The 24,262-nt window shown below is 43.7% G+C and overlaps 1 protein-coding gene and 1 long non-coding RNA gene across 2 annotated transcripts; both read left to right on the forward strand.

The window, feature by feature from the left end:
• The first annotated feature begins 5,027 nt into the window (after window positions 1-5,027).
• LOC123458789 lies at window positions 5,028-7,659 on the forward strand. The gene is made up of 3 exons (XR_006635784.1): window positions 5,028-5,118; window positions 6,189-6,267; window positions 7,627-7,659. It is a non-coding gene; the product is annotated as an uncharacterized LOC123458789 (long non-coding RNA).
• Window positions 7,660-8,609: 950 nt separating this feature from the next.
• LOC101597032 (3-hydroxybutyrate dehydrogenase 2) lies at window positions 8,610-23,307 on the forward strand. The gene is made up of 5 exons (XM_045143528.1): window positions 8,610-8,708; window positions 15,594-15,654; window positions 16,453-16,566; window positions 22,716-22,774; window positions 23,236-23,307. The coding sequence occupies exons 1-5, from the start codon at window positions 8,655-8,657 to the stop codon at window positions 23,305-23,307; spliced, it is 360 nt and encodes a 119-aa protein (XP_044999463.1). The 5' UTR covers window positions 8,610-8,654.
• Window positions 23,308-24,262: the final 955 nt, after the last annotated feature.

Below are 24,262 nucleotides of genomic sequence, written 5' to 3' on the forward strand. Positions count from 1 at the left end.
CAGGGATTGAAAAGGGCAGCTTTATTACCAATTATAATAAAACTCCGCTGACAATGTTTGAGGGCTGAAATGACTTGCTCACTCAGCTAGTGAGGAAAACTCTTGGCATTTGCCCTAGGGAATTAGTCTTTAATTAGCCTTCCTTCTCCAGATCTAGCCTCTTGTAGCCCAGATTGGCCTCAAACTCAATATGTAGCTGAAGATAACCTTGAATCTCTGACCTTCCTGCCTCCACCTCCTAAATGCTAGGATTACAGGCACCTATAATCTCACCACACTCAGAACCCAGAGCCTTGTAACAATAATGACAACAAATAAAACAGAAACAGTGATCAGAAGTTTATACAACCCACTAAGGAGAGAGTCACCCTGAACTGTCTTCATGGGACCAGGCGGCTTTTTCCTGCTCTGCTCTGTCCTTGTGCATCAGATCCTGGGAGCAGCACCACAGTGGTTGTGCTCATATCAAAAGCCTCATAACCTCATCACAGAGAAAAGAAGGGGAGGGACAAGAGCCTGTAGACAGGCATCACATTTCTCTTTCAGAAAGAAGCCCTCAGAAAATTCAGCCTACATTTCAATAGCTAGATCTGGGTGGCATGGCAACAAAAAAGACTGGGAATTTGATCGCTTTGTTTTCTTGCCTTCAAAAGGAAAAAGCAATGGGAAAGTGAGGTGAACTGAGAAGTTTATGTAGGACATTTACAGATGACCTACATAATTACTCAGCTTCCTCACAACAATTTGATAAAGCATCGCTAGCCTCATCCTTTCTGTATCTATTGTGTTCTTCAGCCACACTTGTCTTTTTGCTGTTAACCAAGATGTTCTTCCTTTCAGATCTTCACACTTCCACTGGAGCTTGGTGTGCTTCACTCCCTCACCCCAGAGTGACCCAGCTGTCTGCCCCTATGCATGCCTTAGTATAAGAATACAGTACAGTATGCATGGCTGCTTGACAACCCAAAGTGTACTTGAACCTCAGGGAAGGTTCCTTCTCCCTCACAACAATCTAGAGTAAAGCTCTAAGAATGACCAGAAATCTTCAGTGAGCTGAATTCTTTTTATGTGTGTGTACACTCATATGTACATGGGTACATGTGTATGTAAATGTGCACATGTGTTGCATGTGGGCGCGGAGGCCAGAGGTTGGCATTAAGTGTCTTCCTCAAAGTGTCTTCCTCAATCACTTCCCACCTTATTATTTTGGGTCAGGTTTGCCCTTTGGACCTGAAGCTCACAGATTCAGCTTGTGAGGAATGTGAGAAATAGACATGCTGTCTTTTCTGTCAAAGGGTTAAGGACATCTTGACTGTGAGGAAGAACAGCTTTCTGGAAGTTCCTGCTGAGTCATAAGTCTTTGGGGACCTAAGAAGTAAGCAAACCTCAGTACCCAGACAGTCAGGCAGGAGAAATGGTTTACCTGTTAAGGGACATGCCTGCAAAGCCTAAGGACCCAGGTCCCATTCCACAGAACCCACCTAAATCAGATGCACAAGGTGGCTCTTACCTCTGGAGTTTACTTGCAATGGCTGAAAGCCCTGGTGTACTCATTCTCTCTGTATCTGCCTGTTCTTTTTTTATTTTTGAGAGAGAGGAAGACCCACAGAAATAAAGAACGGCATGCCAGGGCCTTTCAGCCACTGTGAACAAACTCCAGTCCTGTGCGCCCCCTTGTGCGCATATGTGACATTGCACACTTAGTCACTTTTGCGTTTGGAGTTCTTAGGCTTCTCAGGCAAGCACCTTTACTGCTAAGCCAGCTCTCCAGCTCTCCTCTGTCTCTCTAATAAAAAATAAAACCTTTTTTTAAAACCCAAAGTCTGCAGTCTCTGAAACCAAAAATGATCAACAATACCCCCCCCCCAAAGAGACTTCTCCTTAGATTTCCCCCAGCAACACTTGCCATTTCATATTTTAGACAATTGGGTAAGAGTGTGAGGCCAACCTTTGACCAATAAATTAAAATGAGGCTCAGGGACTCTAGCAAACTGCCTGGGGTGTGGTTGCTTGCCTAAACCCTTTCTGACAGCACACTCTTCTGCAGAAGTAAATTAACTAGCATCCAACGTCTGGAATCCTCCTGTCTCTATCTCCCCTGGGCAGGGTTTACAGCCTACATCACCATGCCCAGCTACTCATGTGACTGCTAGGACTCAAAACTCACCCCTTTCACTAGTGGGGCCAGCACTTTAACCAATGGGTCATCTCCTCAGTCCCACATTTTTTTTACTGCTCCAGATAAGTGCATACTAACACAAACTAAATAGAGATTTAACAAAAGCTAGAGATTTAAGAAGTGAAGGAAAAAAGGATTCATTCAACTTAAATAATCTGTAACGTGGCCTGGAGAGATGGCTCAGCGGTTAAGGTGCTTGCTTGTAAGGCCAAAGGACTCAGGTTGGATCCCCTAGGATCCACTTAAGCCAGATGCACAAGGTGGCGCATACATGTAGAGTTTGTTTGTTTTGGCTGGAGGTCATGGTGCACCCTCCCCCCCCTTCTCATAAATAAATAGATAATAAAATCAGCAACATGACTTTCTAAGGTTCACCTGCTTAGAGTTAACAGTTCCATGTATTTTCCACTAGATGGAAGCACATAGTCATATAAGGTACATATTTGTTGCAACTCATTTTAAACAGTAACTGCACTGGCTAGTGCTCCACAAAGAATTGGAACTACATATCCCAGCACACATTCCTGAGCATGTGATTCAGCTCTGCACGAACTTCTCAGCTTGTGGAGCGGAGGTCTGCATCAACTCACTACACTATTCTAAAGTAAGATTTTCTAAAAGTTTTAAAAGAAAACATTAGGGGATTTAATTTTTAGATGTTATTTATTTTGTACACGCCTATTTCAAGATGAATGCTAGAAGTTGGAAGGATAAAGATTTTAAAAGGTCAGAATTTGCCAGATCTTTCAAAATAACCAAAAAAGAACAGCTTTCACGTTATCGATCCTAAGTCAACTTTTTTTTTTTTTCTGGTTTATGAAGATAGAAGGAATTCCTGAAAATGTTCTGAGCCCCCGCTAATCAAAAGTTAATGATGGGCTGGAGAGATGGCTTAGCGGTTAAGCGCTTGCCTGTGAAGCCTAAGGACCCCAGTTTGAGGCTCGGTTCCCCAGGTCCCACGTTAGCCAGATGCACAAGGGGGCGCACGCGTCTGGAGTTCGTTTGCAGAGGCTGGAAGCCCTGGCGCGCCCATTCTCTCTCTCTCTCCCTCTATCTGTCTTTCTGTGTCTGTCTCTAAAATAAAATAAAGTTAATGATGTTGTTTACAATAAAAGTGCTCAACTTTCACATTGGATTTGTTAAGAATTGGCTTGTCTTATGATTTCCAGTTAAATTTGCTCTGTTTTTCCAAAAGAAATCCATTTTAGTAAGAACACAGCTTATCTATTGTTAGGGTTCCAGTACCAAAATCTAGTCCCAGAACAACCTGGAGACCAGCTGGAGGGAGGCTCACAAAGTGAGCAGACAGGGAGCGGCTGCCTCTGGTGCTTCTGGGGGCAGAGAGACCCCTAAGGAAACATTGGCATGTCTTATCACAAGGCCTTGTGCCTAGCATCACCAATGACCATGCTGGGAAGTAAGTTTTGTGCGAGAAGAAAAAGAAAAGGCATTGTATCAGAGTAGGTGAGGCATGGGGGGGAAAAGTTTCTGTCCCCTAACACTTGTAAACATACCTGGAGCACAGCCAGAAGCTAGTTGTTATAAAATGATTGTGCTGGGCTGGTTCTCCAAAAATTAACCTCCAAGATGGACTTACCCAGACATGCATCTTGTTAGAGGTAATGAGGAAGGAGTTAGGTAAGACTGGGAGAATGTTCTACCATAGTGCCAGAGAGGGAGGGAGCAAAGCAGGTGGTGTGGACGAGCCCTGACCGCTGTGCCATCGTGATGGCCTTCAGCAAGGTGGTAGATGGGGTGGGAGATGTGGAGAAGGAGATCCGGGCAGCAGGGAAATCAGGGCTGCCTTCATGTGGAGAATGGCCTCTGGCGAGGGGACCTCATGACCACTTCTCTACCAAAGTCCCTGGTATACAAAGCTCGGGTTCCTGGCCCAGCCCTGGAGACTTAGAAGCCTACTGGAGACAGGAGAACCAGGAGGCCTTTTCTTCACCCTGTAATTGGAAGGCAAAACGTGTAATCCTCAATTTACCAGGCCTTGTACTGACCCAGGAATATTTCTAAAATGTGAATTTGAAAAAAATTAACTGTCTTCTCATGAATTCCCCAATGCCAGCTGCCTACAAGCACTTGAACTTATATAGCTTAGACCAAACTGTAGAGGATTGGAAAAAAAGAGTACATGGGTAAAACATCAAAGAATAAATAAATAAAAAGCAAAGCTTAGCTGGCTCAAGTGAAAAGTTCCAAAGACAGGAGGAAATGTGAGCGTTCAAGGCTTCCTGTACTTTATCAAGCCAGCAGCTGAGCAGAGGAATATGAAGGTTATTTTGACCAGTTTCATTCAACACCCACCAAGTGCAGTTCTCCCTCCTGCTTTTCACTGATGGCTAGACAAACTGCTCCAATGCTCTCCTTTCTCATCACCTCTGCAAGCTTGCACACATGTGGTCAATGAAACAAAGGTGGGCATCCCTGAGGACTTCCTAACTGCAGAAAAGATAAGGCCTCTGAAAGCCATTGGCTTGTTCTCCCTTTCTCCCCCCTTGTAAATTAGAGTACAGAAAACAGATTAGGTTCAGCAATGGATGTATGTCAGCAAAGAGCTGCTTGAGGATAGGTTGTCTTCACAGAAACAATGAGAAAACCTCGATGTTCAGGGCATACATAGTTAGAGTTTTGGTCAGGATCCAAAGAAGAGATAGAAAAGGGAAGAAGGGAAAGTTACGCCTTTCGAGTCGGACCTGAGAAAAGCAGGTACGCATGGCTGGGGAGGCTTGCAGCAGCTGTGCTCATGTGCGTCACAAAGCATGCCGAAGACTGACTCCGGGTGTTTCTGCCTGCACGACGCCTTTGCTGCAGTGAAAGCATTATCTGCTCGTGTCGCTAGGTTCCACTGCAGGCTCCTAATGGGATGACTTGAAGGGAAAGTCATTGTCCTGACAGCCGCTGCCCAGGGGATCGGCCGGGCTTCTGCCCTAGTGAGTTGATACTGTTTTTGTTTACGTTCTCACTTTTACTAAGTACTGAGTTGTATGGACCAATGCCATGGTTATTTGATTCTTCTGTACTATTTTCTTTTTCTTTGCCCAGTTCTTTTCAGTTTTCTTCTCTCTGGTGGGGAAGGGGCTGGGTATTGAACCCCAGGCCGAGCAGGTTAAGTATAAACTCTTGCCATTGAGCTTCATTCCCGGACACTTTCCATTTTCTAACTTTTATGCTTCTACTTAAGTTAGAAGAAAAATTAAAGTTCATGGAGCAGTGAGGCAAAAGGAAGTGGGAAAGGGTGGAGCTCAGAAAAAATCCCTAATCCTGACATGGATGAAGGAATGAGTATGCTCTGCTTGTTATGTGACATCTCTGATAATCTTTGACTTGGAAATTTTCTGCAGGTGTCCCACAGGGGTACATAGCTTCCAGAACTCCAGAGTTATAAAACTCCCATCCAAATACCACAGGGGTGGGGGAAGGAGGCAACACTGCTTAGCATCGGGATCAAATGAAATCTGACAAATCCAAGACCCAGGACCATGTGGCCATAGTCCAGATATGACACCCTAAGGTCCATTTTGATATTTCTCCTCAACTTCTCCCTCACTGTACTGCCTTCCCCCAGCTAGTAATGCACTGGAAGTATAGTGCTGGGTGTGGGTTGACGTTATGCATGGACTCCTGTACTCCTGGGAGGGAAAATCACTTGTGCTTCTCTCATTCAGAGTTTAGTCATCACTCGGAAATGGCATAAAGGCTCTTGTCACAGTAATAACATTATAAACAAAAGTAGAGCTTAAAAACTCCACTATTTTGTTTGATAATAAAGAGACAAATGAAGATGACAAGCATAGTGTATATCATGTTGGACCAATAAATGAAAAAGAATAAATAATAATTACAACAGGGAGAAGGGGAAGATGAGGCAAGACTTACATTCCACATATTTTATATGAAAAACAACAAAAATGTGATAGGCATAAAAAAGAGTAAATGACTTCTCTTTAAAGAGCAATTTAGTCAAGTAAACATGGATCGGTTCATACTTTGTGTCCACCAGGCTTTTGCAAGAGAAGGTGCTAAGGTCATAGCCACGGATATCAATGAGTATAAACTTCAAGACCTGGAAGAGTACCCAGGTGAGCTACTCAGCAGCTGGGCCGTGGCACTCAGTCAGCCAGGCATTAGAGAACAAGGGTACTCACATGTTGGAAGAAAACTCTATGTCTCAGCCTGACTCTTTGATACCATGTCTATAGTCTGTGAACCAACAAACAAGATCTGAGTCCTTAAGGAGAAATCTGAAGGTGTATACTTAAGATGTTATATCATGCATCATGTTAAGGGCTTTAGTTCCCAGTTACACAATTGTGTATGAAAATTAACAGCGTTAACCATAAATGGTAATGTTTCGCTTCTGCTCCTGCCCAATAGTAACATGGCAAGACCCCCACATAATTGCAAATTCAGGTTTGAAAAAAGTAGAAAATAATTTAATAAACAGGAGAATATTATACTCTCCTTCTGAAGACAAAGTTCTACCATATAGGCCAGGCTGGCCTTCAACTTGCAATCTCCCTGCCTCAGCCTCCTGAGTGCTGGGATGTTACTGGTCACAGGCATACATCTTCACACTCGCCTCCATCTTTTGTTGGTGTTATTGCTGGGTGTTTTTGTTTGTTTGTTTTTTTAAAAAAATATTTATTTATTTATTTGAGAGTGAAAGGGAGAGAAAGAGAGAGAGAGAGAGAGAGAGAGAACGGGCACACCAGGGCCTCCAGCCACTGCAAATGGACTCCAGATGTGTGCACCCCCTTGTGGATCTGGCTTACTGGGTCCTGGGGAATCAAGCCTTGAAACAGGGTCCTTAGGCTTCATAGGCAAGTGTTTAATCGCTAAGCCATCTCTCCAGCTCCTGTGTTTTAGTGTTTTGAAATAGGGTCTAGCTCTAGCTCAGGCCGACCTGGAATTCACTATGCAGTCTCATGGTGGCCAAGAACTCAGAAGTGGTCCTCCTACCTCTGCCTCCCAAGTGCTAGGATTAAAGGTGTGCACCACCACACCTGGCAGAAAGAGTGAGAAAATGGATGTGGCGGAGTTTCTAGCTGCTGCAAACAAGCTCCAGATGCATGTGCCACTTTATGTATCCGGTTCTGTGTGGGTACTGAGAAATCAAACTAGGGTCAATTAGGTTTTGCAAGTAAGTGCCTTAACCACTAAGCCATCTCTCCAGCCCTGTTGTTATTTTTTATTTGGTCTTTACCTAGATACAATTGACAACTAAAAACTAAGCACACTAAAGGTGTAGAAAATGATGGTGTGAGGTTTTGTTGTTCTGAGACGGGGACTCACTAGTTGGTCCAGGCTGACCTGTAACTGGCTATATCCTGGCTGGACTACATTCCCCACACCACAAAACAGAAAAACCATCAAGACTGTACATTTTTTCACAGATACAGATAGTTTTATAGCTAAATGCCTTTTACTTTATCCTTCAGGTATTCAAACATGAGTCCTTGATGTCACAAAGACATCAAATTGATCAGTTTGCCAAAGTTGAGAGTCAATGTTCTCTTTAACATTGCTGGGTAATTTAAACCATTTAATTTCAGTTTCAGAACGTTTTTTATGAATTTATTAGATGCATATTGGTAATATGAAAACATGATTCACTATGGGCCTTGAAATTCCTTGAGAAGTCTGGCCACATTTCAGAAAGCATTGGCATTACAAGTAAGATACAGCAAGTGAAATAGAAATGGTGCCTTATGGGGACTTGTGGCCTGGAAGATGGTTAAAGTCTATGGAAGACACTTGATGCAAAGTGTGTCTCAGCTCTATGTCTTAGACTATAGAAGTTTAAGCAAAGCAGTGGATCCTGGTTACCTATTTTATGATTAGTCTGCTTATCCTTCTATATCTTGAGATACAGCAAATTTGCAGCTGGTTTTTCAGCATCTGGTCAATTTGAACTGTTGCTGCAGGAAGCTGACAGAGTAGCTAAACTGGAAGTCCTGCTTTCCATGGAAACCACATGCTCTATAGTTAACATGTAATCATGGACCAGAGGACCAAATCAGTAAGGATGCCAGTGTTAAAAGCTTCCTTGGGGGAAGTGAGGCTTACAAAGGAGAGGGGGTTATTTTAAGGACTTTCTCTTGTTCTGTTTTCATGACTAGCAGCAACAGAACCAGTGTTATTTTGCTATCCTGAGAAATTAAAAGACTTTTTTTTCCTTCAAATGTAGACTTCCCTGAAGAATGTTATACCTCTGCCACCTGAGGGCACTGCTGCTCTTGAAATGGGAGTCAAACAGGACAGACTTCCTGTTCTGTTCATCTCTTGTTTGGTCATCTGGTGCTAAAGATTGAGTCCTTGAGCCTCAAACATGCTAAGCAAGTGCTATACCACAGAGCCTAATTTACAGACCTTTAACAGTGTATTTTTCCCTCTGTTTAATTACTCCTTTAGTTTTATCTACCATGGAACCATCCTAGACTGTGAAGAAAAAGACTGGGACTTCTCAATGAATCTTAATGTCCGCAGCATGTACCTGATGATCAAGGCATTTCTTCCCAAAGTAAGAGGACTGCCACGATAAGAAATGAGCAAAGTCTCCTCCTGGGATTCAGGATGGAAACACAAATGTACTAGAGTGATGATAGCTAACAGAATGGCAAATATTCTCTGGACATTTCATATAAATTGATTCATTTACCTTTCCAGATCTTCCATTCAAGAAGTATATTTTAGCCACATTCTACTCACCAGACTCCATTCTACACAAAGGAACTGCAGTAACAAGCTTAAGTTCTTCACAAGATAGTTTCCATTATGAATTAGTGACACAGGTTAACAAGTAATCCAAATGACATATAAAATGTGGAGTATTTGTGAGTCTGATGGAGCCAAAGGAGCCAGGATACCAGTGAGAGCCTCCAGTACATCACTGACAAGGTGGGATGCTCAGAGCCATGGAAATGAAGGGAGGGAGTGAATGTCGTAAGTATCTGGGGAGAGGTCTCCAGACAGAAGAGCCAACAAGAAGGCATGCAGGACCTGAAGGGTCATGTGAAGCATGTGGTATTTTATCATATCTACTGATTATAGAGAAGGTGAAACTTGAGGAGATAGGGAATTTGCTTTGAGTTACATGACCAGCAAATGATTGGGGGCAAAATATGAAGCCTGGTAGCTCATCCCTTCACAATTCCAGCTTCTGGTGCACACTGTCAAGGTGCATGAGCCCCAGTGCTATTCTCCACTCTGAAGTCTCCTGCTTCTATTTTGAATTGAGCCACAAGGGATTGGAGAGGAGAGAGTGAGTGGAGTGTTGTTGTAGTTACCTTCTTATTGCTGGGACACAGGACCCGACCAAAAGCAGTTGATGGAAGGAAAGATTTTTATTCTGGTTGCTTACAATCTTAATGGGAAAGCTTCATGATGGCAGGGGAAAGCACAGCATGAGCAGATGGGCATCTCCTTTGCCACAGCAGGACACTGAACAGAGCTCTAGCAAGAGGGAACTGGCTATAACACCCCTAAGCCCACCCCCAACAACACTCCTTCAGCAAAGCTCCACTTCCCAAATTACCACCAGCTGGGGACCAAGCATTCAGAACACATAGGTTTATGGAGGACATCTGATTCAAACTACCACAGGCCTCTAAGTTCAGTCTCCCCTGAATTCTCTAGTCTTCACCCACCTCATCAGGATTTTAAGTTTCACTTTCAAGCAACACTGACACATCTCTGAGTACAAAGTACTGTTCTGGATGCTCTGTGTGGTGTCAATGTGGGATGTGCACAGCCCTGGCTTTGAATGAGCACCTGAACCAGTAGCAGACAATGTGGAAGAGACTGAGCCAGAGCCAGCCTGGCTCCAGGTTGTCAGATAACGGGTGAAATATACAGGAGCCACATTCCCTTTGCCTCAGCTGCACTGGATGATTGACCAAAGATCCTGAATGGATGCTGCCCAACCCATGGCAGGCACACAGCTTTGCTAGTGGAAAGATGAGGCTGCCACTTTGCTCTGGATAGTCAAACAAATGTTAAGAAAAATCCATGTGAACACTGACAGGATAGTTAGTCACTGACTTGGTAATAAAGGATTTTTAAAGTCCTTATTTGGTGCCTAAAAGGACATTGGGTAGGCTCACAAAATATTGAATAAGCCAGTGTGTGACTCACACTTTTCATCCCAGCACTCAGGAGGCTGAGTTAAGAGGATTGTTCTTAGTTTGAGGCCAGCCTAGACTACAGTGAGACCATGCATATATACATGCATACATACATTTATTATATCCTTTAAAATATGTTCCCTTCTTGTCTATTTAGAGTTTATGAGAATCTGTGCTTTTTGGGATTTCAAAGTATTTTTGAAAACAAAAATAGGTCACTCAGGGAGAGAAAAGTAGGTCTCAGAGGGCAAGACATGAGCACAACACATTTTCCAATCCAGCCTTCTATAAGCTTGAAGTCCTGCAAAAGCAGTGGCTCGGAGAGACATTAGGAGCACAGCTGAGTAAGAACAAAACCAGTCATCCACGTTAACTTTTAAAATATACTTAAGCCACCTCATAAATTAGTGAGTTTGCCCACAATAAAGCATCCTAACAATGATCTAGGTGAGGCAGACTCACTCTTTTTTTTAACAGAAAAATATATTGGCTGGGTTATGGAATTAGAGGGATTCCTTGTCACTTGCTTGAAGTGACTGAGCCAGGTGCACTGCACACATCAGTAATATTTGCATTCTGGAGGCTGAGGCAGGGGGATTAGAAGTTTGAAACCAGTCCAGGCTGTGCAAGATCTAGTCATGTGGGGGAAATGACCCTGAGAAGCTTGACTCTTGGTCTCACACACTGATGTCGGAAGTCCCTGGGCACACTCTGACCTCCTAGGCTTTGTGCTGTAGAAGATGCACTTGTGTCCTGCCAGCGTCTGCCTGTCACCCACACTGCACGTCGTTTCCAGTCCTAACTAAGATTTTTTCTCTCACTGGCTCTGGCACACAAACACCAGAGTAGAAATTTCCACAGAATGTCAGAATTTGGAACCCACATATATATAAAAGTTACTTGGTCAGCACATGGTGATACCTGTGGACAACATCTGTTCATGGAAAGATGTACAACAAACCATCATAGATGGGAGGATCAGTCAAGGGCCAAGACCAGGATGAAGGTTCTATTAGGAGAGGTAAACATGGGCTCAAGGTCCAGTATAAGAGAACAGCCACTAAGGCACAGGCTTGGGGATGTCTTTGTTCTTTGGGTTTGTTCATTTCTTTGTGTTGTTTTCTTCTTGTTTTATTTCAGGGGAGTCGCTAGCACATAGAGTTAGTCAGCCAGCATTTATTGAATGAATAAATCAATCAAAGTTGTTAGTCCAGATGGGGGTCAGCTCTGAACTCAGAGACTTAAGTGGCCAAGACTTGCCAATGATAGGAGCTGAGGTCTTTCCAATGGGGACAGAAGGACTGGGTCTGAGAAGACTAACTTGATACAGACAAAAGGACCCTTCAGAGGGCTCTGTAGGCTGCACTGGAGTTTCTTGGAGGTGAATTGTGCTTCACTTTCCATACCCATAAGAGTGCTGTCACATGGGGAGCTGGGTGATTGAATTATGTCATAGCAGCAGCAACTGAGCTGGCATTGGGACCATCGGGATGGAGACAAGGACAAGAACTGCAGATGAACCTGGGCGGAATGGACAGTACAAGTGTTAAGGGCATCATGAGCATCTCCAAGGTGACTGAATTCTAAGAGTTTTGTCCAGGGAGTTACTTCATTTCAAAAGAATGGAAACTGAGCCAATCTTTACTTGTAAAAATGAACTGTGCATATTCTCTATGTATTAAAAGCAGGGGGCAAGGGTGATGGTTCATGGATAAATTGCTTGCTGCTCAAGCCTGAGGACCCAAATTTGATCCTCAGACGTCATGTACAAAGCACGAAGCTGCATCTAGGCTTCTGTATTCATAGCACGCTGATGTGATGGTAAGATGACAGGTGGAAACAGGAGCCTGTCCCAGAAGCTCTTGGTGGTGAGCTAAGCAAAGAAACATGGAGCAAGATTCAGAGAGGGAAGCCTTCCCTCAAATGAGGTGGAAAGGTGGGGACTGACCTAGAAATTGTCCTGTGACCTCTACGCACATGGTGTGTGTGTACTCACACACACACACACACACACACACACACACACACACACACACACACAAAGATGCACACACCAAAGGTAGGTCATGTCAGTTAAAATGGACAAGAAAGAACAATTGTAAGACTTGGTTTTCACCATATTTATATCCTACTAACATCCCAGGTCTTTTGATGAAAAAGGACACTGTTTGGTTACAATTTCCAATATCAGGTAGAAAGCACACTGAAGTTCATTGCTGCATTTCCTGTGCTGTGTTCCTTGACCTGGCCTGATCACCTCTGCCTCTCCTTGCATCCTGTTAGTCCTTGCCATGCAAAGCCTTGGAGTTACTTTACATGACTTAACCCTGGGTACAACTAGCTAGGAATATAATAGAACATAAGAAAAATACCATACAGAAGTATATCATCATGTCCTCCTCAGCCCTGTGTCCATCTGTCACCACACATCTCCTCTCCTCCAGTTCTGTTCCTGAATGCTGGTGTGTGCTCCCAAGAGGACAGATCCTTTCCAGCACCTGTAGAGATCGTTCATTGCATGGAGACATCACTTGTTCAGTGTGACACAAGTTGGGTCTCACATTCTTAACTTTGTGACCTGCATTCCCCAGCAGTTATTTGAACACTTTCTCTCTCTCTCGTGTCCTCCACCATCTTGGCCTTGTTTTCTGGTAGTCTGCCTCATCAATGACTTCACAGAAAATTTGGGACCAAATAACTGGTAATTCCACTAACTTCCCACTTCTCTCCCAGAATAATCATGGATGCCTATGCCCTTGCCTGTCTGTTGTCTTAAAAACATACATTGGAGTTGTGGATAATAAAGGAGAAATTAATTTTAAAACTTTATTTATTTATTTATTTATTTGAGAGAGAGAAAGCAAAAGAGAGAATGGGCTTACCAGGGCCCCCAGCCCCTGCAAACAAACTCCAGACTCATGCATCTGACTTATGTGGGTCCTGGGGAATTGAACCTGGATCCTTTAGCTTTGCAGGCAAGTGCCTAAGCCACTAAGCCATCTCTCTAGCCCACATTTTTAAAATTTATAGCAACTTTTTTTGAAGCTTTTATTTTATTTTATTTTTCTCAATTTTTATTAACATTTTCCATGATTATAAAAAGTATCCCATGGTGATACCCTCCCTCCCCCCCCCCCACTTTCCCCTTTGAAATTCCATTCTCTATCATATCCCCTCCTCATCTCAATCAGTCTCTCTTTTATTTTAATGTCATGGTCTTTTCCTCCTCTTATGGTCTTGTTTAGGTCGTGTCAGGCACTATGAGGTCATGGATATCCGGGCCATTTTGTGTCTGGAGGGAGCACGTTGTAAGGAGTCCTGCCCTTCCTTTGGCTCTTACATTCTTTCTGCCACCTCTTCCGCATTAGACCCTGAGCCTTGGAAGGTGTGATCGAGATGTTACTCAGTACTCCAGTCACTTCTTTCCAGCACTATGATACTTTCTGAGTCATCCCAAAGTCACTGCCATCTAAAAAGAGAAGATTCTCTACCCAAAGTGAGAGTAACATTAATATAAGGGTATAAATATTAAGAGAAGTGCTTACTGGGCAACTTTGTTAATTATACATTTCTTTAGATCTAGGACAGGGTGTAGCATCTGCAGTTTGGGGTAGCAGCAGGAGAACCTGACTCACCCAAATATGTTGACTGCCTACAGGGTACACTATAAGGAAGACAAAGACCTCTCTTGATAATGTCACATCCTAGTGAGGAAATTCTCAAAGAGGCATCTTAGGAATCACAGTCCCGAGTGGGCGGCACCTGCTTTCACGGGGATAGCCCTTTACCAAGGCCTGCCCATCCCACTTCAGCACTCCCACTCTGTCCTAAGTAATTTTGCAACTCTGCTTTACCATGCTGTCCCAAGTCCCTGCACATGATTCCACTACTTTCTGCTTGGCTCCAGAGTCATCCTAATAACCCCCAAATCTGGATGTGCCACCATACTTCCGCTGTAAGCCCTTCAGTATTACTGCACTGCTTCCAAGGTCAGCATGGGCTCCTCTCTGCAGCCTTGCTCCTCCCTGGGCCTGCATTCAACCAGCCCCATCGCTCCTCCCCTCTCTCTCTTTTGAGCCTTTATACCTGTGGTAGCCTCCCCATGGTGCACCTCTGCTTTTGTCTGTTATTTTTTTCTGATTCAGTCTAGTTTTCAAGATTCAGTGCTGATCCCCCCTCCTCCTCAGGAGTTCCTCTCTGAATGCCCTGAGCCCAGAGCAGCCTCCTACCCTCTTCTGTCACCACTGAGGCTAATTATGTCAGCCTCTTCAGTTAGGCTGGCTGCCCACCAAGGGAGGAACCATGTCCATTTATCTTTGAACCCCTGTGTAGTACCTGAGCAGAGTAGATATTTGCTAAATACATGCCAAATAGAGTAAAAGTCTGACAATATCAGGAATGCTTTATTCATATTCTGTTTAACTCAGAATTCATTCTTGGTCTTGCTGCTAATGCTCTGGTACCACAAGAAGGTAGTAACATCCTTCAGAAATGTCAGTAAGTGTTTACCAGTTCCCATCATGTGCTAAGTGTTTCAGTTTTACTTGTAAAAGTGTTTCATAGTTGGGCTGGACAGATGGCTTAAGTTAAGTGGTTAAGCACTTGCCTGTGAAGCCTAAGGACCCTGGTTTGAGGCTGGATTCCCCATGACCCACGTTAGCCAGATGCACAAGGGGACACACGCGTCTGGAGTTTGTTTGCAGTGGCTGGAGGCCCTGGCGCAACCATTCTCTCTCTCTCTTTCTCTCTCTCTCTGCCTCTTTCTCTCTCTGTTGTTCTCAAATAAGTAAATGAGCTTAAGGTTAAGTTGAGCTGACAGAGTACTACATGATGCAATCTTAGTTCTCTTAGGCTACAGTAGAAATATTTTGAGTTCTAGACCAGTTCAGGCTACAATATGAGACCATGTCTCAAAAACAAAAGAAAGGCTGGAGAGATGGCTTAGCAGTTAAGACACTTGCCTGAAAAGCCAAAGGACCCAGGTTTGACTCCCCATAACCCACATAAAGCCAAATGCACAAGGTAACAGATGTGTCTGTAGTTTGTTTGCAGTGGCTGGAGGCTGCGATACACTTATTCTCTCTCTGTCTGTCTCTCTCTGTCTTTCATAAATGAATAAATAAAATTCAAAAACTACAAAGGGATGGAAGGAAAGAGGGAAGGAAGCAGGAAAATGAAAAAAGTCAAATTGGTTACATAAAAAAGTAAGTGGATTTTTTTTTTTTTTTTTAACAGTAGTGTTTTGGGCCTGCAGAGTAGAGCTCCTTGTTTTGTCTTGGCAGATGCTTGCTCAGAAATCTGGCAACATTACCAACATGTCCTCTGTGGCCTCCAGCATCAAAGGTAGGGATGCCTTTCTCTAGGGTTTGTAATGCCCGCACACATACACATTTCTCAGCTTAGGACTTTGGAAATAAGCATAGAGGAAGTCATAAAACATGTATATAAGTTCAAATGTCCTTTTAATTTTTAGTTATTTTACAATGACTATTATTGTCTTTTTAAAACTTTTTAAAATTTATTTGCAAAGAGAAAGAGAGAACTGGGTGTGCCAGGGCCTCCAGCCACTGCAAACAAACTCCAGATGCATGTGCTTGTTTGTGTATCTGGCTTTACATGGGTACTGGGGTCATTGGGCTTTGCAGACAAGCCCACTAACCACTGAGCCATCTCTCTAGCCCCTATTATAACCCACAACCCCATGGTGAATAACAGCAATACCACTGAGGATCATACTCCATGGAATGGGGGTGGGGAGGAGGGAAATGATGGTGCCAACACATGGTGTGTTGCCCATGCAGTCCTGAACTCACTATGTAGACCAGGTTGGCCTTAAAACTCATGTCAGCCTGCCTGCCTCAGCCTCCCATATTCTGGGATTATAGACATGAGTCTCATGTGTATCCCTGGGACCAGAGTGAGGAGAGGCAGAGCAAGGGGATGCTGGGAGAGAGAGAAAGAGAGGGACAAGGCTGGGAACAGCTTTTTTAGATGATTGAAAATGTGTTCTTTTGTCAGAGTCAGGTCTGCACGGGGAAGACCCGATTGGTTTATAGATTTGAAGGGCAGGCTCCAGGGCCAGCCCACCTGGGCATACTGCCTATACTTCCTCCAAATATTGACCTTGGCCTTCTCCCCCAGGAGTGGAGAATAGATGTGTGTACAGCGCCACCAAGGCAGCTGTGATAGGCCTCACAAAGTCCGTGGCTGCAGATTTCATCCAGCAGGGAATCAGGTGCAACTGTGTGTGCCCAGGTAAGTCAGGAGAACACAGCCTTTGGGACATCCTATCTCCATGTGAGCAACATCTCATATGCTGGTTTACCATGTGCCGTCTGGGGAGATGTGTGGCCTTGCTAAGGTACCATCCCAGCTCTATGCTGAGAAGCAGATCCCATGCCTCCTGTGAGAAGCAGCAGATGTGAAGGAGTTAACACCTTGTCCCACCCCTCCCCACAGGACCCCTTAGAATCAAGTGGCAGAGGCTGCCAGAGCCTTGTGTTGTGGAAGCACACCAGGGGAGCTCGGCAGCACAGAGATGCAGAGTGGACCATTCCCACCGGACAGGAGGGAGAGTCCAGGAGCCTCTCTGAATACATGAGTCACCAGAGCCATGAACTCACTTGGCTCATATGGAAGGAAGACTTAACCTTAGCTTCTGCTGAGAAAAAGGGACCAGCAATCTCCAGCCCGTTTTCTAACTGCAGTTTTACTGCTGCACATTCTCACCTCACTTGCTCATACTTTGGAGGTGGATGATTCCCACCACAAAGGCAGAGTTAGAAGGTTACAACAGGCTGGGTGTGATGGCGCACGGCTTTAATCCCAGCCCTTGGGAAGCAGAGGTAGGAGGATTGCTATTAGTTCGAGGCCACCCTGAGACTAAATAGTGAGTTCCAGGTCAGCCTGGGCTAGAGTGAAGCCCTACCTCAAAAAACAAAACAAAACAAAACAAAACAAAACAAAAAGCTGCAACAGCTCAACAACTCGCAAAGCCAAAAATATGCTATCTTTATACTTTACAAAAAGGTGAAGACCCCTCTAGAAGGAAAAGTAGAACCCTGCCTTTTTTTTTTTTTTTTTTCTGAGGTAGAGTCTCACTCTAGCCCAGGCTGACCTGGAATTCACACTGTAGTCTCAGGGTGGCCTGAATTTACAGTGATCCTCCTACCTCTGCCTCCTGAGTGCTGGGATTAAAGGCATGCACCACCACACCCGGTGTCTTTTTTTTTTTTTTAAAGCAAGGTCTCACTCTAACCCATGCTGGCCTTGAACTTACAGTGATCCTCCTACCTCAGCTTCCCAAGTACAGGGGTTAAAGGTTTGCACCACCACATTCATCTCAGAACTTTTCTTAATAACTGTGATTATGTTTTTCAGTAACTGTGAGTGGCCTTTAACCTGGTTCTACCAATCCAAACTGAATGAAGTGTGGCAAAGAAGAATTATGGCTAGGGAGGGAGCTGGAGAGATGGCTTAGTGGTTAACACATTAGAGTGCAAAGCCAAAGGACCCAGGTTTGATTCCCCAGGACCCACATAAACCAGTTGCACTAGGTGGTGCATGTGTCTGCAGTTCCTTTGCAACAGTTAAAGGCCCTGGCATGCCTATCCTTCCCCCCCCCCCTCTCTCTCTGCCTCTTTCTCTCTCAAATAAATAAATTAAAAAGTATTAAAAATACTTGTTTAAAAATTATGGGTTGGAGAGATGGCTTAGCAGTTAAGTACTTGCCCTTGAAGCCTAAGGATCCTGGTTCAAGGCTTGATTCCCCAGGACCCATGTAAGCCAGATGCACAAGGTGGCATATGCATCTGGAGTTCATTTGCAGTGGGCGTCCATTCTCTCTCTCTCTCTCTCTCTCTCTCTCTCTCTCTCTAAAATAAATAAATAAAAATAAAAAGAAATATGACTAGGGCTAGAGAGGTGGCTTAGTGGTTAAACTGCTTGCCTACAAAGCCTAACGACCAAGGTTCAATTCCCCAGTACCCACATAAAGCCAGATGCACAGTGGCACATGCATCTGAAGTTCATTTGCAAAGGGTGGAGACCCTGGCACATGTGCTCCCTCTCTCTCTCTCTCTCTTTCTGTTTCTGCTTGCAAATAAATAAATAAAACTGTTTAAAACTTCTTTTTATTTATTTATTTATTTATTTGAGAGAGTGAGGGAGGGAAAGAGCAGACAGAGAGAGAGAGAGAGAATGAGCGCACCAAGGCCTCCAGCCACCACAAACAAACTCCAGACACATGCACCACTTTGTGCATCTGGCTTATGTGGGTCCTGGGGAATTCAACCTGTGTCCTTTTGGCTTTGCAGGCCTTAACCTTAACCTTAACCCGTAAGCCATCCCTCCAACTCAATAAAACATTTTTAAAGAAAGAATTATGAGTGTCCTCTGAAGAGAAATATTGTTTATCCAGGATTAAGGTTTTCAAAATTTCACAGCCAGCATGGGGTGGTTTGGAGAACTATTTTTAAAAATATTTTATTGATTTATTTATTTGCAAGCAGAAAGAGAGAGAGAATGGGTGTACCAGGGCCTCTAGCCTCTGCAAATGAACTCCAGATGCATAAGCCCCCTGTGTCCTGACCCGCGGGACCTTGTTATTTGTGGGGGCGAGGAGGACCCCAACCTGAAATAAGATGGGCGAGAGAGAGGAAGAGACTCAAGCAAATGTACACTTGTCAAGAGTCCAATTTTATTGAGCCACAGCGGCCTTTTTAAGGGTTAGGGTTAGGGTCTTGGGTGGGGTGGGGGGGCTGGAGGAGGCAGGTGGTGGAAAGTTACAGAATCTTCTTGGCCTTTGGCCTAGGACAGTTTGCAGTTATTCCAAGAATTCACGGTATAGTTCTCACATCTCTGCAGTCACCAGGCAGGATGTTAATTAGTTAGGTGTGGCGGGGTGGGGGGATAGAATCAGTTAGGTATGGCAGGGTGGGGGGATGAGGAAAGGTGGGAAGTTGCTCAGGGCAGAAGTTATCTCAGGGCAGAGGTTATTTCAGGGCAAAGATCTGTTCAGGGCTCATCTCCTCGTCTCCAACACCCCTGCATCTCGTTTACTTGGGTACTGGAAAATTGAACCTGGGTCCTTAGGCTTTGCAGGCAAGCACCTTAACCACTAAGCCATCTCTCCAGCCCTATGGAGAAGTATTTTTAAATTACTCATGGACCATTTCAACACTTAAAGGGCATGGCAAGCTTTGGAGAATGAGTTGATGCTTCTCAGGATTAAAACCACTGACTGGCCAGGCATGGTGGCACATGCCTTTAATCCCAGCACTCAGGAGGCAGAGGTAGGAGTATCACTATGAGTTCAAGGCCACCCTGAGACTACATAGTGAATTCCAGGTCAGCCTGGGCTAGAGTGAGACCCTACCTCAAAAAAAAGAAAAAAAGAAAGAAAGAAAAGAAAAGAAAGGAAGGAAGGAAAGAAAGAAAGAAAACCACTGACTGACAGAAGAGAAGGTATTAAAATCTGGAGACTGGTTCCACTGACTTTGATATACACACTGGTGGGTGACACATAGCTAACCTTGGTGCCACTGGCCATTCGAAGCAAATGGTAAAGTGACTTGGAAAACATGGCTGTTTACACAGCTGAATTTTTCCTAAGATTTGGAAAATGTGTTACAAAGTGCTGTGGAAAGAGGAACTCTCGGTGATTCACGGAGCCATCACAGAAGAATCCTAAAGAGGAGTGAGTGTCCAGGATGGTGCTTATGACTGTGAATCATTAATTTCCAGCCAGACATGTACAGACATGTCAGTTTCTCCTTTTGGGCCAGGGACACAGTGGCAATGCCGTCAGTCTGCAGACAGGCTTGTTCTATGGGTTTTCTTTAGAAGGTAGTGATACCAGATGAGTGTAAAGTGTGGTGCCCATTCACCTCTGTGGGAGGAAGATCAGAACTGTAAGGATCTTGAGGCCAGTGACAGTGTACAGAGAGCTTAAGGTCAACACTGGTAGCTAACATTTTGGACTTTTAAACAATTGACAAAGGTAGTGAAAAAAAAAAATACAAGAAACTGAGTGATCTAACATGGTTTCCACCAAGAGCAGTGACAGCGCTACATGCTTTGAGTAAAATGAGACAGGCGGGGAATCTAAAGAAAGAGCTCCAAGCAGGAGTCAGGATATCTGATATAAACAATTCTCCATGTCTCCACTACAATGGCAAAAGATGCTAAAATTAAGAAACATCAGCTGGGGCGCACCCATTCTCTCTCTCTCTCTCTCTCTCTCTCTCTCTCTCTCACTTTCCCTCTCTGTCTGTAATTAATTAATAAATAAATAAATAAATAAATAAAATATGTTTTAAAAGAAAAAAAAAGAAATTAAGCTGAACACCAGCATTCATTATTCTGTTTCCTCACTGTAGACTGAATGTGACCAGCTGCCTCCGTCATTCCACCATGCCTTCCCCACCATGCTGAACTGTAATGTCAAACTGTGTCTCAAAATAAACCCTTTCTTCTTAAAAACAAAAAGAAAAGAAAAGAAACATCAACTGGGCATGGTGGTGCATGCCTTTAATCCCAGCGCTCAGGAGGCAGAGGTAGGACGATCACTTTCACTTTAAATTCAAGGCCACCCTGAGAATACAGAGTGAATTCCAGGCCAGCCTGGGCTAGAATAAGATCCTACCTCAAAAAAAAAAAAAAAAAAAAAAAGGAAACATCTCCAGGGCTGGAGAGATGACTTGGCAGTTAAAGCACTTTGCGTGTAAAGCCTAAGGACCCAGGTTCAACTCCCCAGAACCTATGTAAGCCAGAAACACATGGTGGTGCGTGCATCTGGAGATCCTTTGCAGTGGTTACAGACCCTTGTGCGCCCATCCTATTTCTCTCTCCCTCCTGCTCTCTGTAAAAATAAATAAATAAAATTTAAAAAGCAAACATCTCCAGAGCAAAGACTAAATCTTGGGCATTCTCAGGAGTGTGGTCTAGAGATAAAGCTGAGGTGTGACTATAAAATTGTTTCTTTTAACTTCAGAAAAATCAAATGGTTCCCTAGGGTACCGTCCATTCTGAAAAAGGGTTCTCTAAGAGAATTTAAAGATCAAATTAAGAACAAACTCTAGAGACGTGTCAACTAAGTGAGATTTTACTTTTATTTTTTTATTTTTTATTTTATTATTTTTCTTTTTAAAAGAAAAATGAATTATATATTTTTATTTATTTTTGTGTGTGGTATGGGGCAGACATGCCATTGTGCTGCTGTAGAGGTCAGAGAAGCACTTTGGGTTGTCTGTGATCCACCTTCTTTGAGAAGGGTCTCTTGCCACTGCAAGCAAGCTGCCAGACTGTGGACATACCGACTAGATGGCCCTTAAGCTTTGGATTCTCCTTTGGACTCCACCTGCCATTGGGTTCATAGGTGAATGCAACACTTTGCATCCAGCTTTATATGGGTAGTGAGGATTTGAACTCAGGTCATCAGGCTTTGAAAACTAGTGCCTATAACCTCTAAACCACCTCCCCAGACTCCCCTCGCCCCAATTATATTTGTATGAGAAACTTAAAACAGTAGTTAAAAACAGGAATTTGAGGGCTGGAGCAGAATGGTTTTGAGATCATTGAGACAAACTGGTAAAGTGCTTATGGGCCATGTGGGGATAACTGAAATAATTCATATAAAAGTATTGAAGGGCTGGAGAGATGGCTTAGCACTTAAGACACTTGCCTGCAAAGCCAAAGGACCCAGGTTTCATTCTTCAGGACCCACCTAGGCCAGATACACAAGGGGGCACATGCATCTGGAATTTGTTTGCAATGGCTAGAGACCCTAGCATGCCCATTTTCTCCCCCCCCCCATATATATATGCTCTTTCTTCCCACCCTCCCTCCCTCAATTAAATAAATAAATAGAGTATTTTAAAAGTAAATGAAAGTATTTAATATCAATAAAACATCATATAAATATAATGTGACTAAATTATATGTCATTGATGGTGCTAGGTCATTCATTCAGAGTCCCTGCCTGGTGTCACAAAGAATCATGGGGTGTGTTTTTAAAATTCATAGTAATGTTTGTTATTAAAGATGTTATAATCCAGCTGGGCGTGGTGGCACACGCCTTTATCCCTAGCACTCAGGAGGCAGAGGTAGGAGGATCGCCATGAGTTCGAGGCCACCCTGAGACTACATAGTTAATTCCAGGTCAGCCTGGACCAGAGTGAGACCCTACCTCGAAAAATCAAACAAAAGAAAACAACAAACAAACAAACAAACAAAAGATGTTATAATCCTAATAAATAAGTGATCAGGCAAGTGGAGGGAATGGAACATTTTTAAGTGAAAAGGCAAGGATTTTGCTGATTGTTGTAGTGTATAGGAAAGAAAGTTTAGAGTTTAATTTCTTTCTCAATTTAAGAAACCATGCTGAATGTGCCTCTTCAGTCTAGGAATGGTTGATACCCCCTCTCTGCAAGAAAGAATTCAAGCCAGAGAAAACCCTGAAGAGGTATGTCTAGTTTGAATGTGTTCAAACATTTTGGCCCATGAAATGTTTTCTTCCTTGCATGAGAAAGATTCACAGGGATACAAAGTCCAGTGGAGGTTGTCAGGGCCTGGGGGAAGGATGGAAAGATATGGCTTAGTAGATTTGCAGTTTTGTGAGGTGAAACCAGGTCTATGGAGAGTGGGTGACAGCAGCACATAAGATGAGTGGACTTACTGCTCTGGAACTGTGCACGAGAAGTGGCTACACGATAAATTTTATCTTTTTTGTGAATACCACATTTGTTTTTGGGCTAGGGTCTCGATATATAGCTTAGGTAGGCCTTGAACTTGAATCCTCCTGCTTCAACCTCCCAAGAATTGGGCTTGCCAGCATGCACCATCATGGATCATACCTGTTTTAGGAAACAACACTTGATTAGTTGTTCATTGCCATTATCCTTCTCAACTGTCCCGTATGTACAGGGTTTAGTGCGTCATGAACAATTTGAATGCCGGTGTGAAAATGTCATGGTAACCTCAGTAATCCCTCTGTAGATTCCTTTTGCTTTTAACACCTTAAGGAGTTATGGGGGAGCCTCTATGCCAATCGATATCACTCACATCTGCAATGGCCTCATCACAGGCACTGAGTTCTTTCCAAAACAGACAAAAGACAGGGAGATTTGCGACCGCTGAAGAAGTAGCCCTGCTCTGCGTGTTCTTGGCCTCTGATGAAGTAAGCACTCTTCTTCCCAGAACTCATCACTCTCAACCACAGGATACTATTTGCTCTTTAAGACAATGACATTTTAAAGAGTCTGTGGCATAACCTGCTTCACTTCCATGGTAGGAATAAGTTTTGATTTAATTTTCTCAAAGAAAAGCCACTTTATTTGAAAACAACTTTTCCTCATTCACATTTATATGTCTCGAAGCATGTCACAAATGAAATGAAGGGTGGGGAAAAATTAAAAGTGCTCCATTTTCTCAGAAATTTACTTTCAAAAGTTACAATTGGTAAACAACCAATTAAATGTTAGCCAAACAAAGAAACCTTTGGGGACTGTGAGTACTCGAGATGAAATGGTAAGTGGGTTAGCCAATTTGTGTTCAGGGGCCGCAGACTGGCGTGTGGCAGTTAGTATTACTGGGGACTTGTTCGGGAGAGGTCCACTGGCTATTTTTCCTAGTCCTACTTGTCTGACATCTGGGTAAAATTTCCCAACCCTCTCTCTTCCATGTTGCATCTGTCCAGTGATTGTTTCTTCCCTGGTGGTCACTGTATACTTTGTAATGGCATATAGCTGGCAAAGTAAAAGCCATGTTAGAAGATGCAGAGGAAAAGTACTTCCTCTTCTGCTCTATATGCTTGCATGTTGTGAGCATAAGCAGGGAGAGGTGGGAGTGGCAAGGATACTTTTGAGTTAGCACTGGCCGCTCTATGGTGACTTGGTGCTGAGCAGATGATTGGTGAATGGCAAATACAAGAGCTGAAATATTCTGGCCCAGC

The sequence above is a fragment of the Jaculus jaculus genome, chromosome 2, assembly GCF_020740685.1.
Source record: "Jaculus jaculus isolate mJacJac1 chromosome 2, mJacJac1.mat.Y.cur, whole genome shotgun sequence".
Taxonomy (NCBI): Eukaryota; Metazoa; Chordata; class Mammalia; order Rodentia; family Dipodidae; genus Jaculus; species Jaculus jaculus.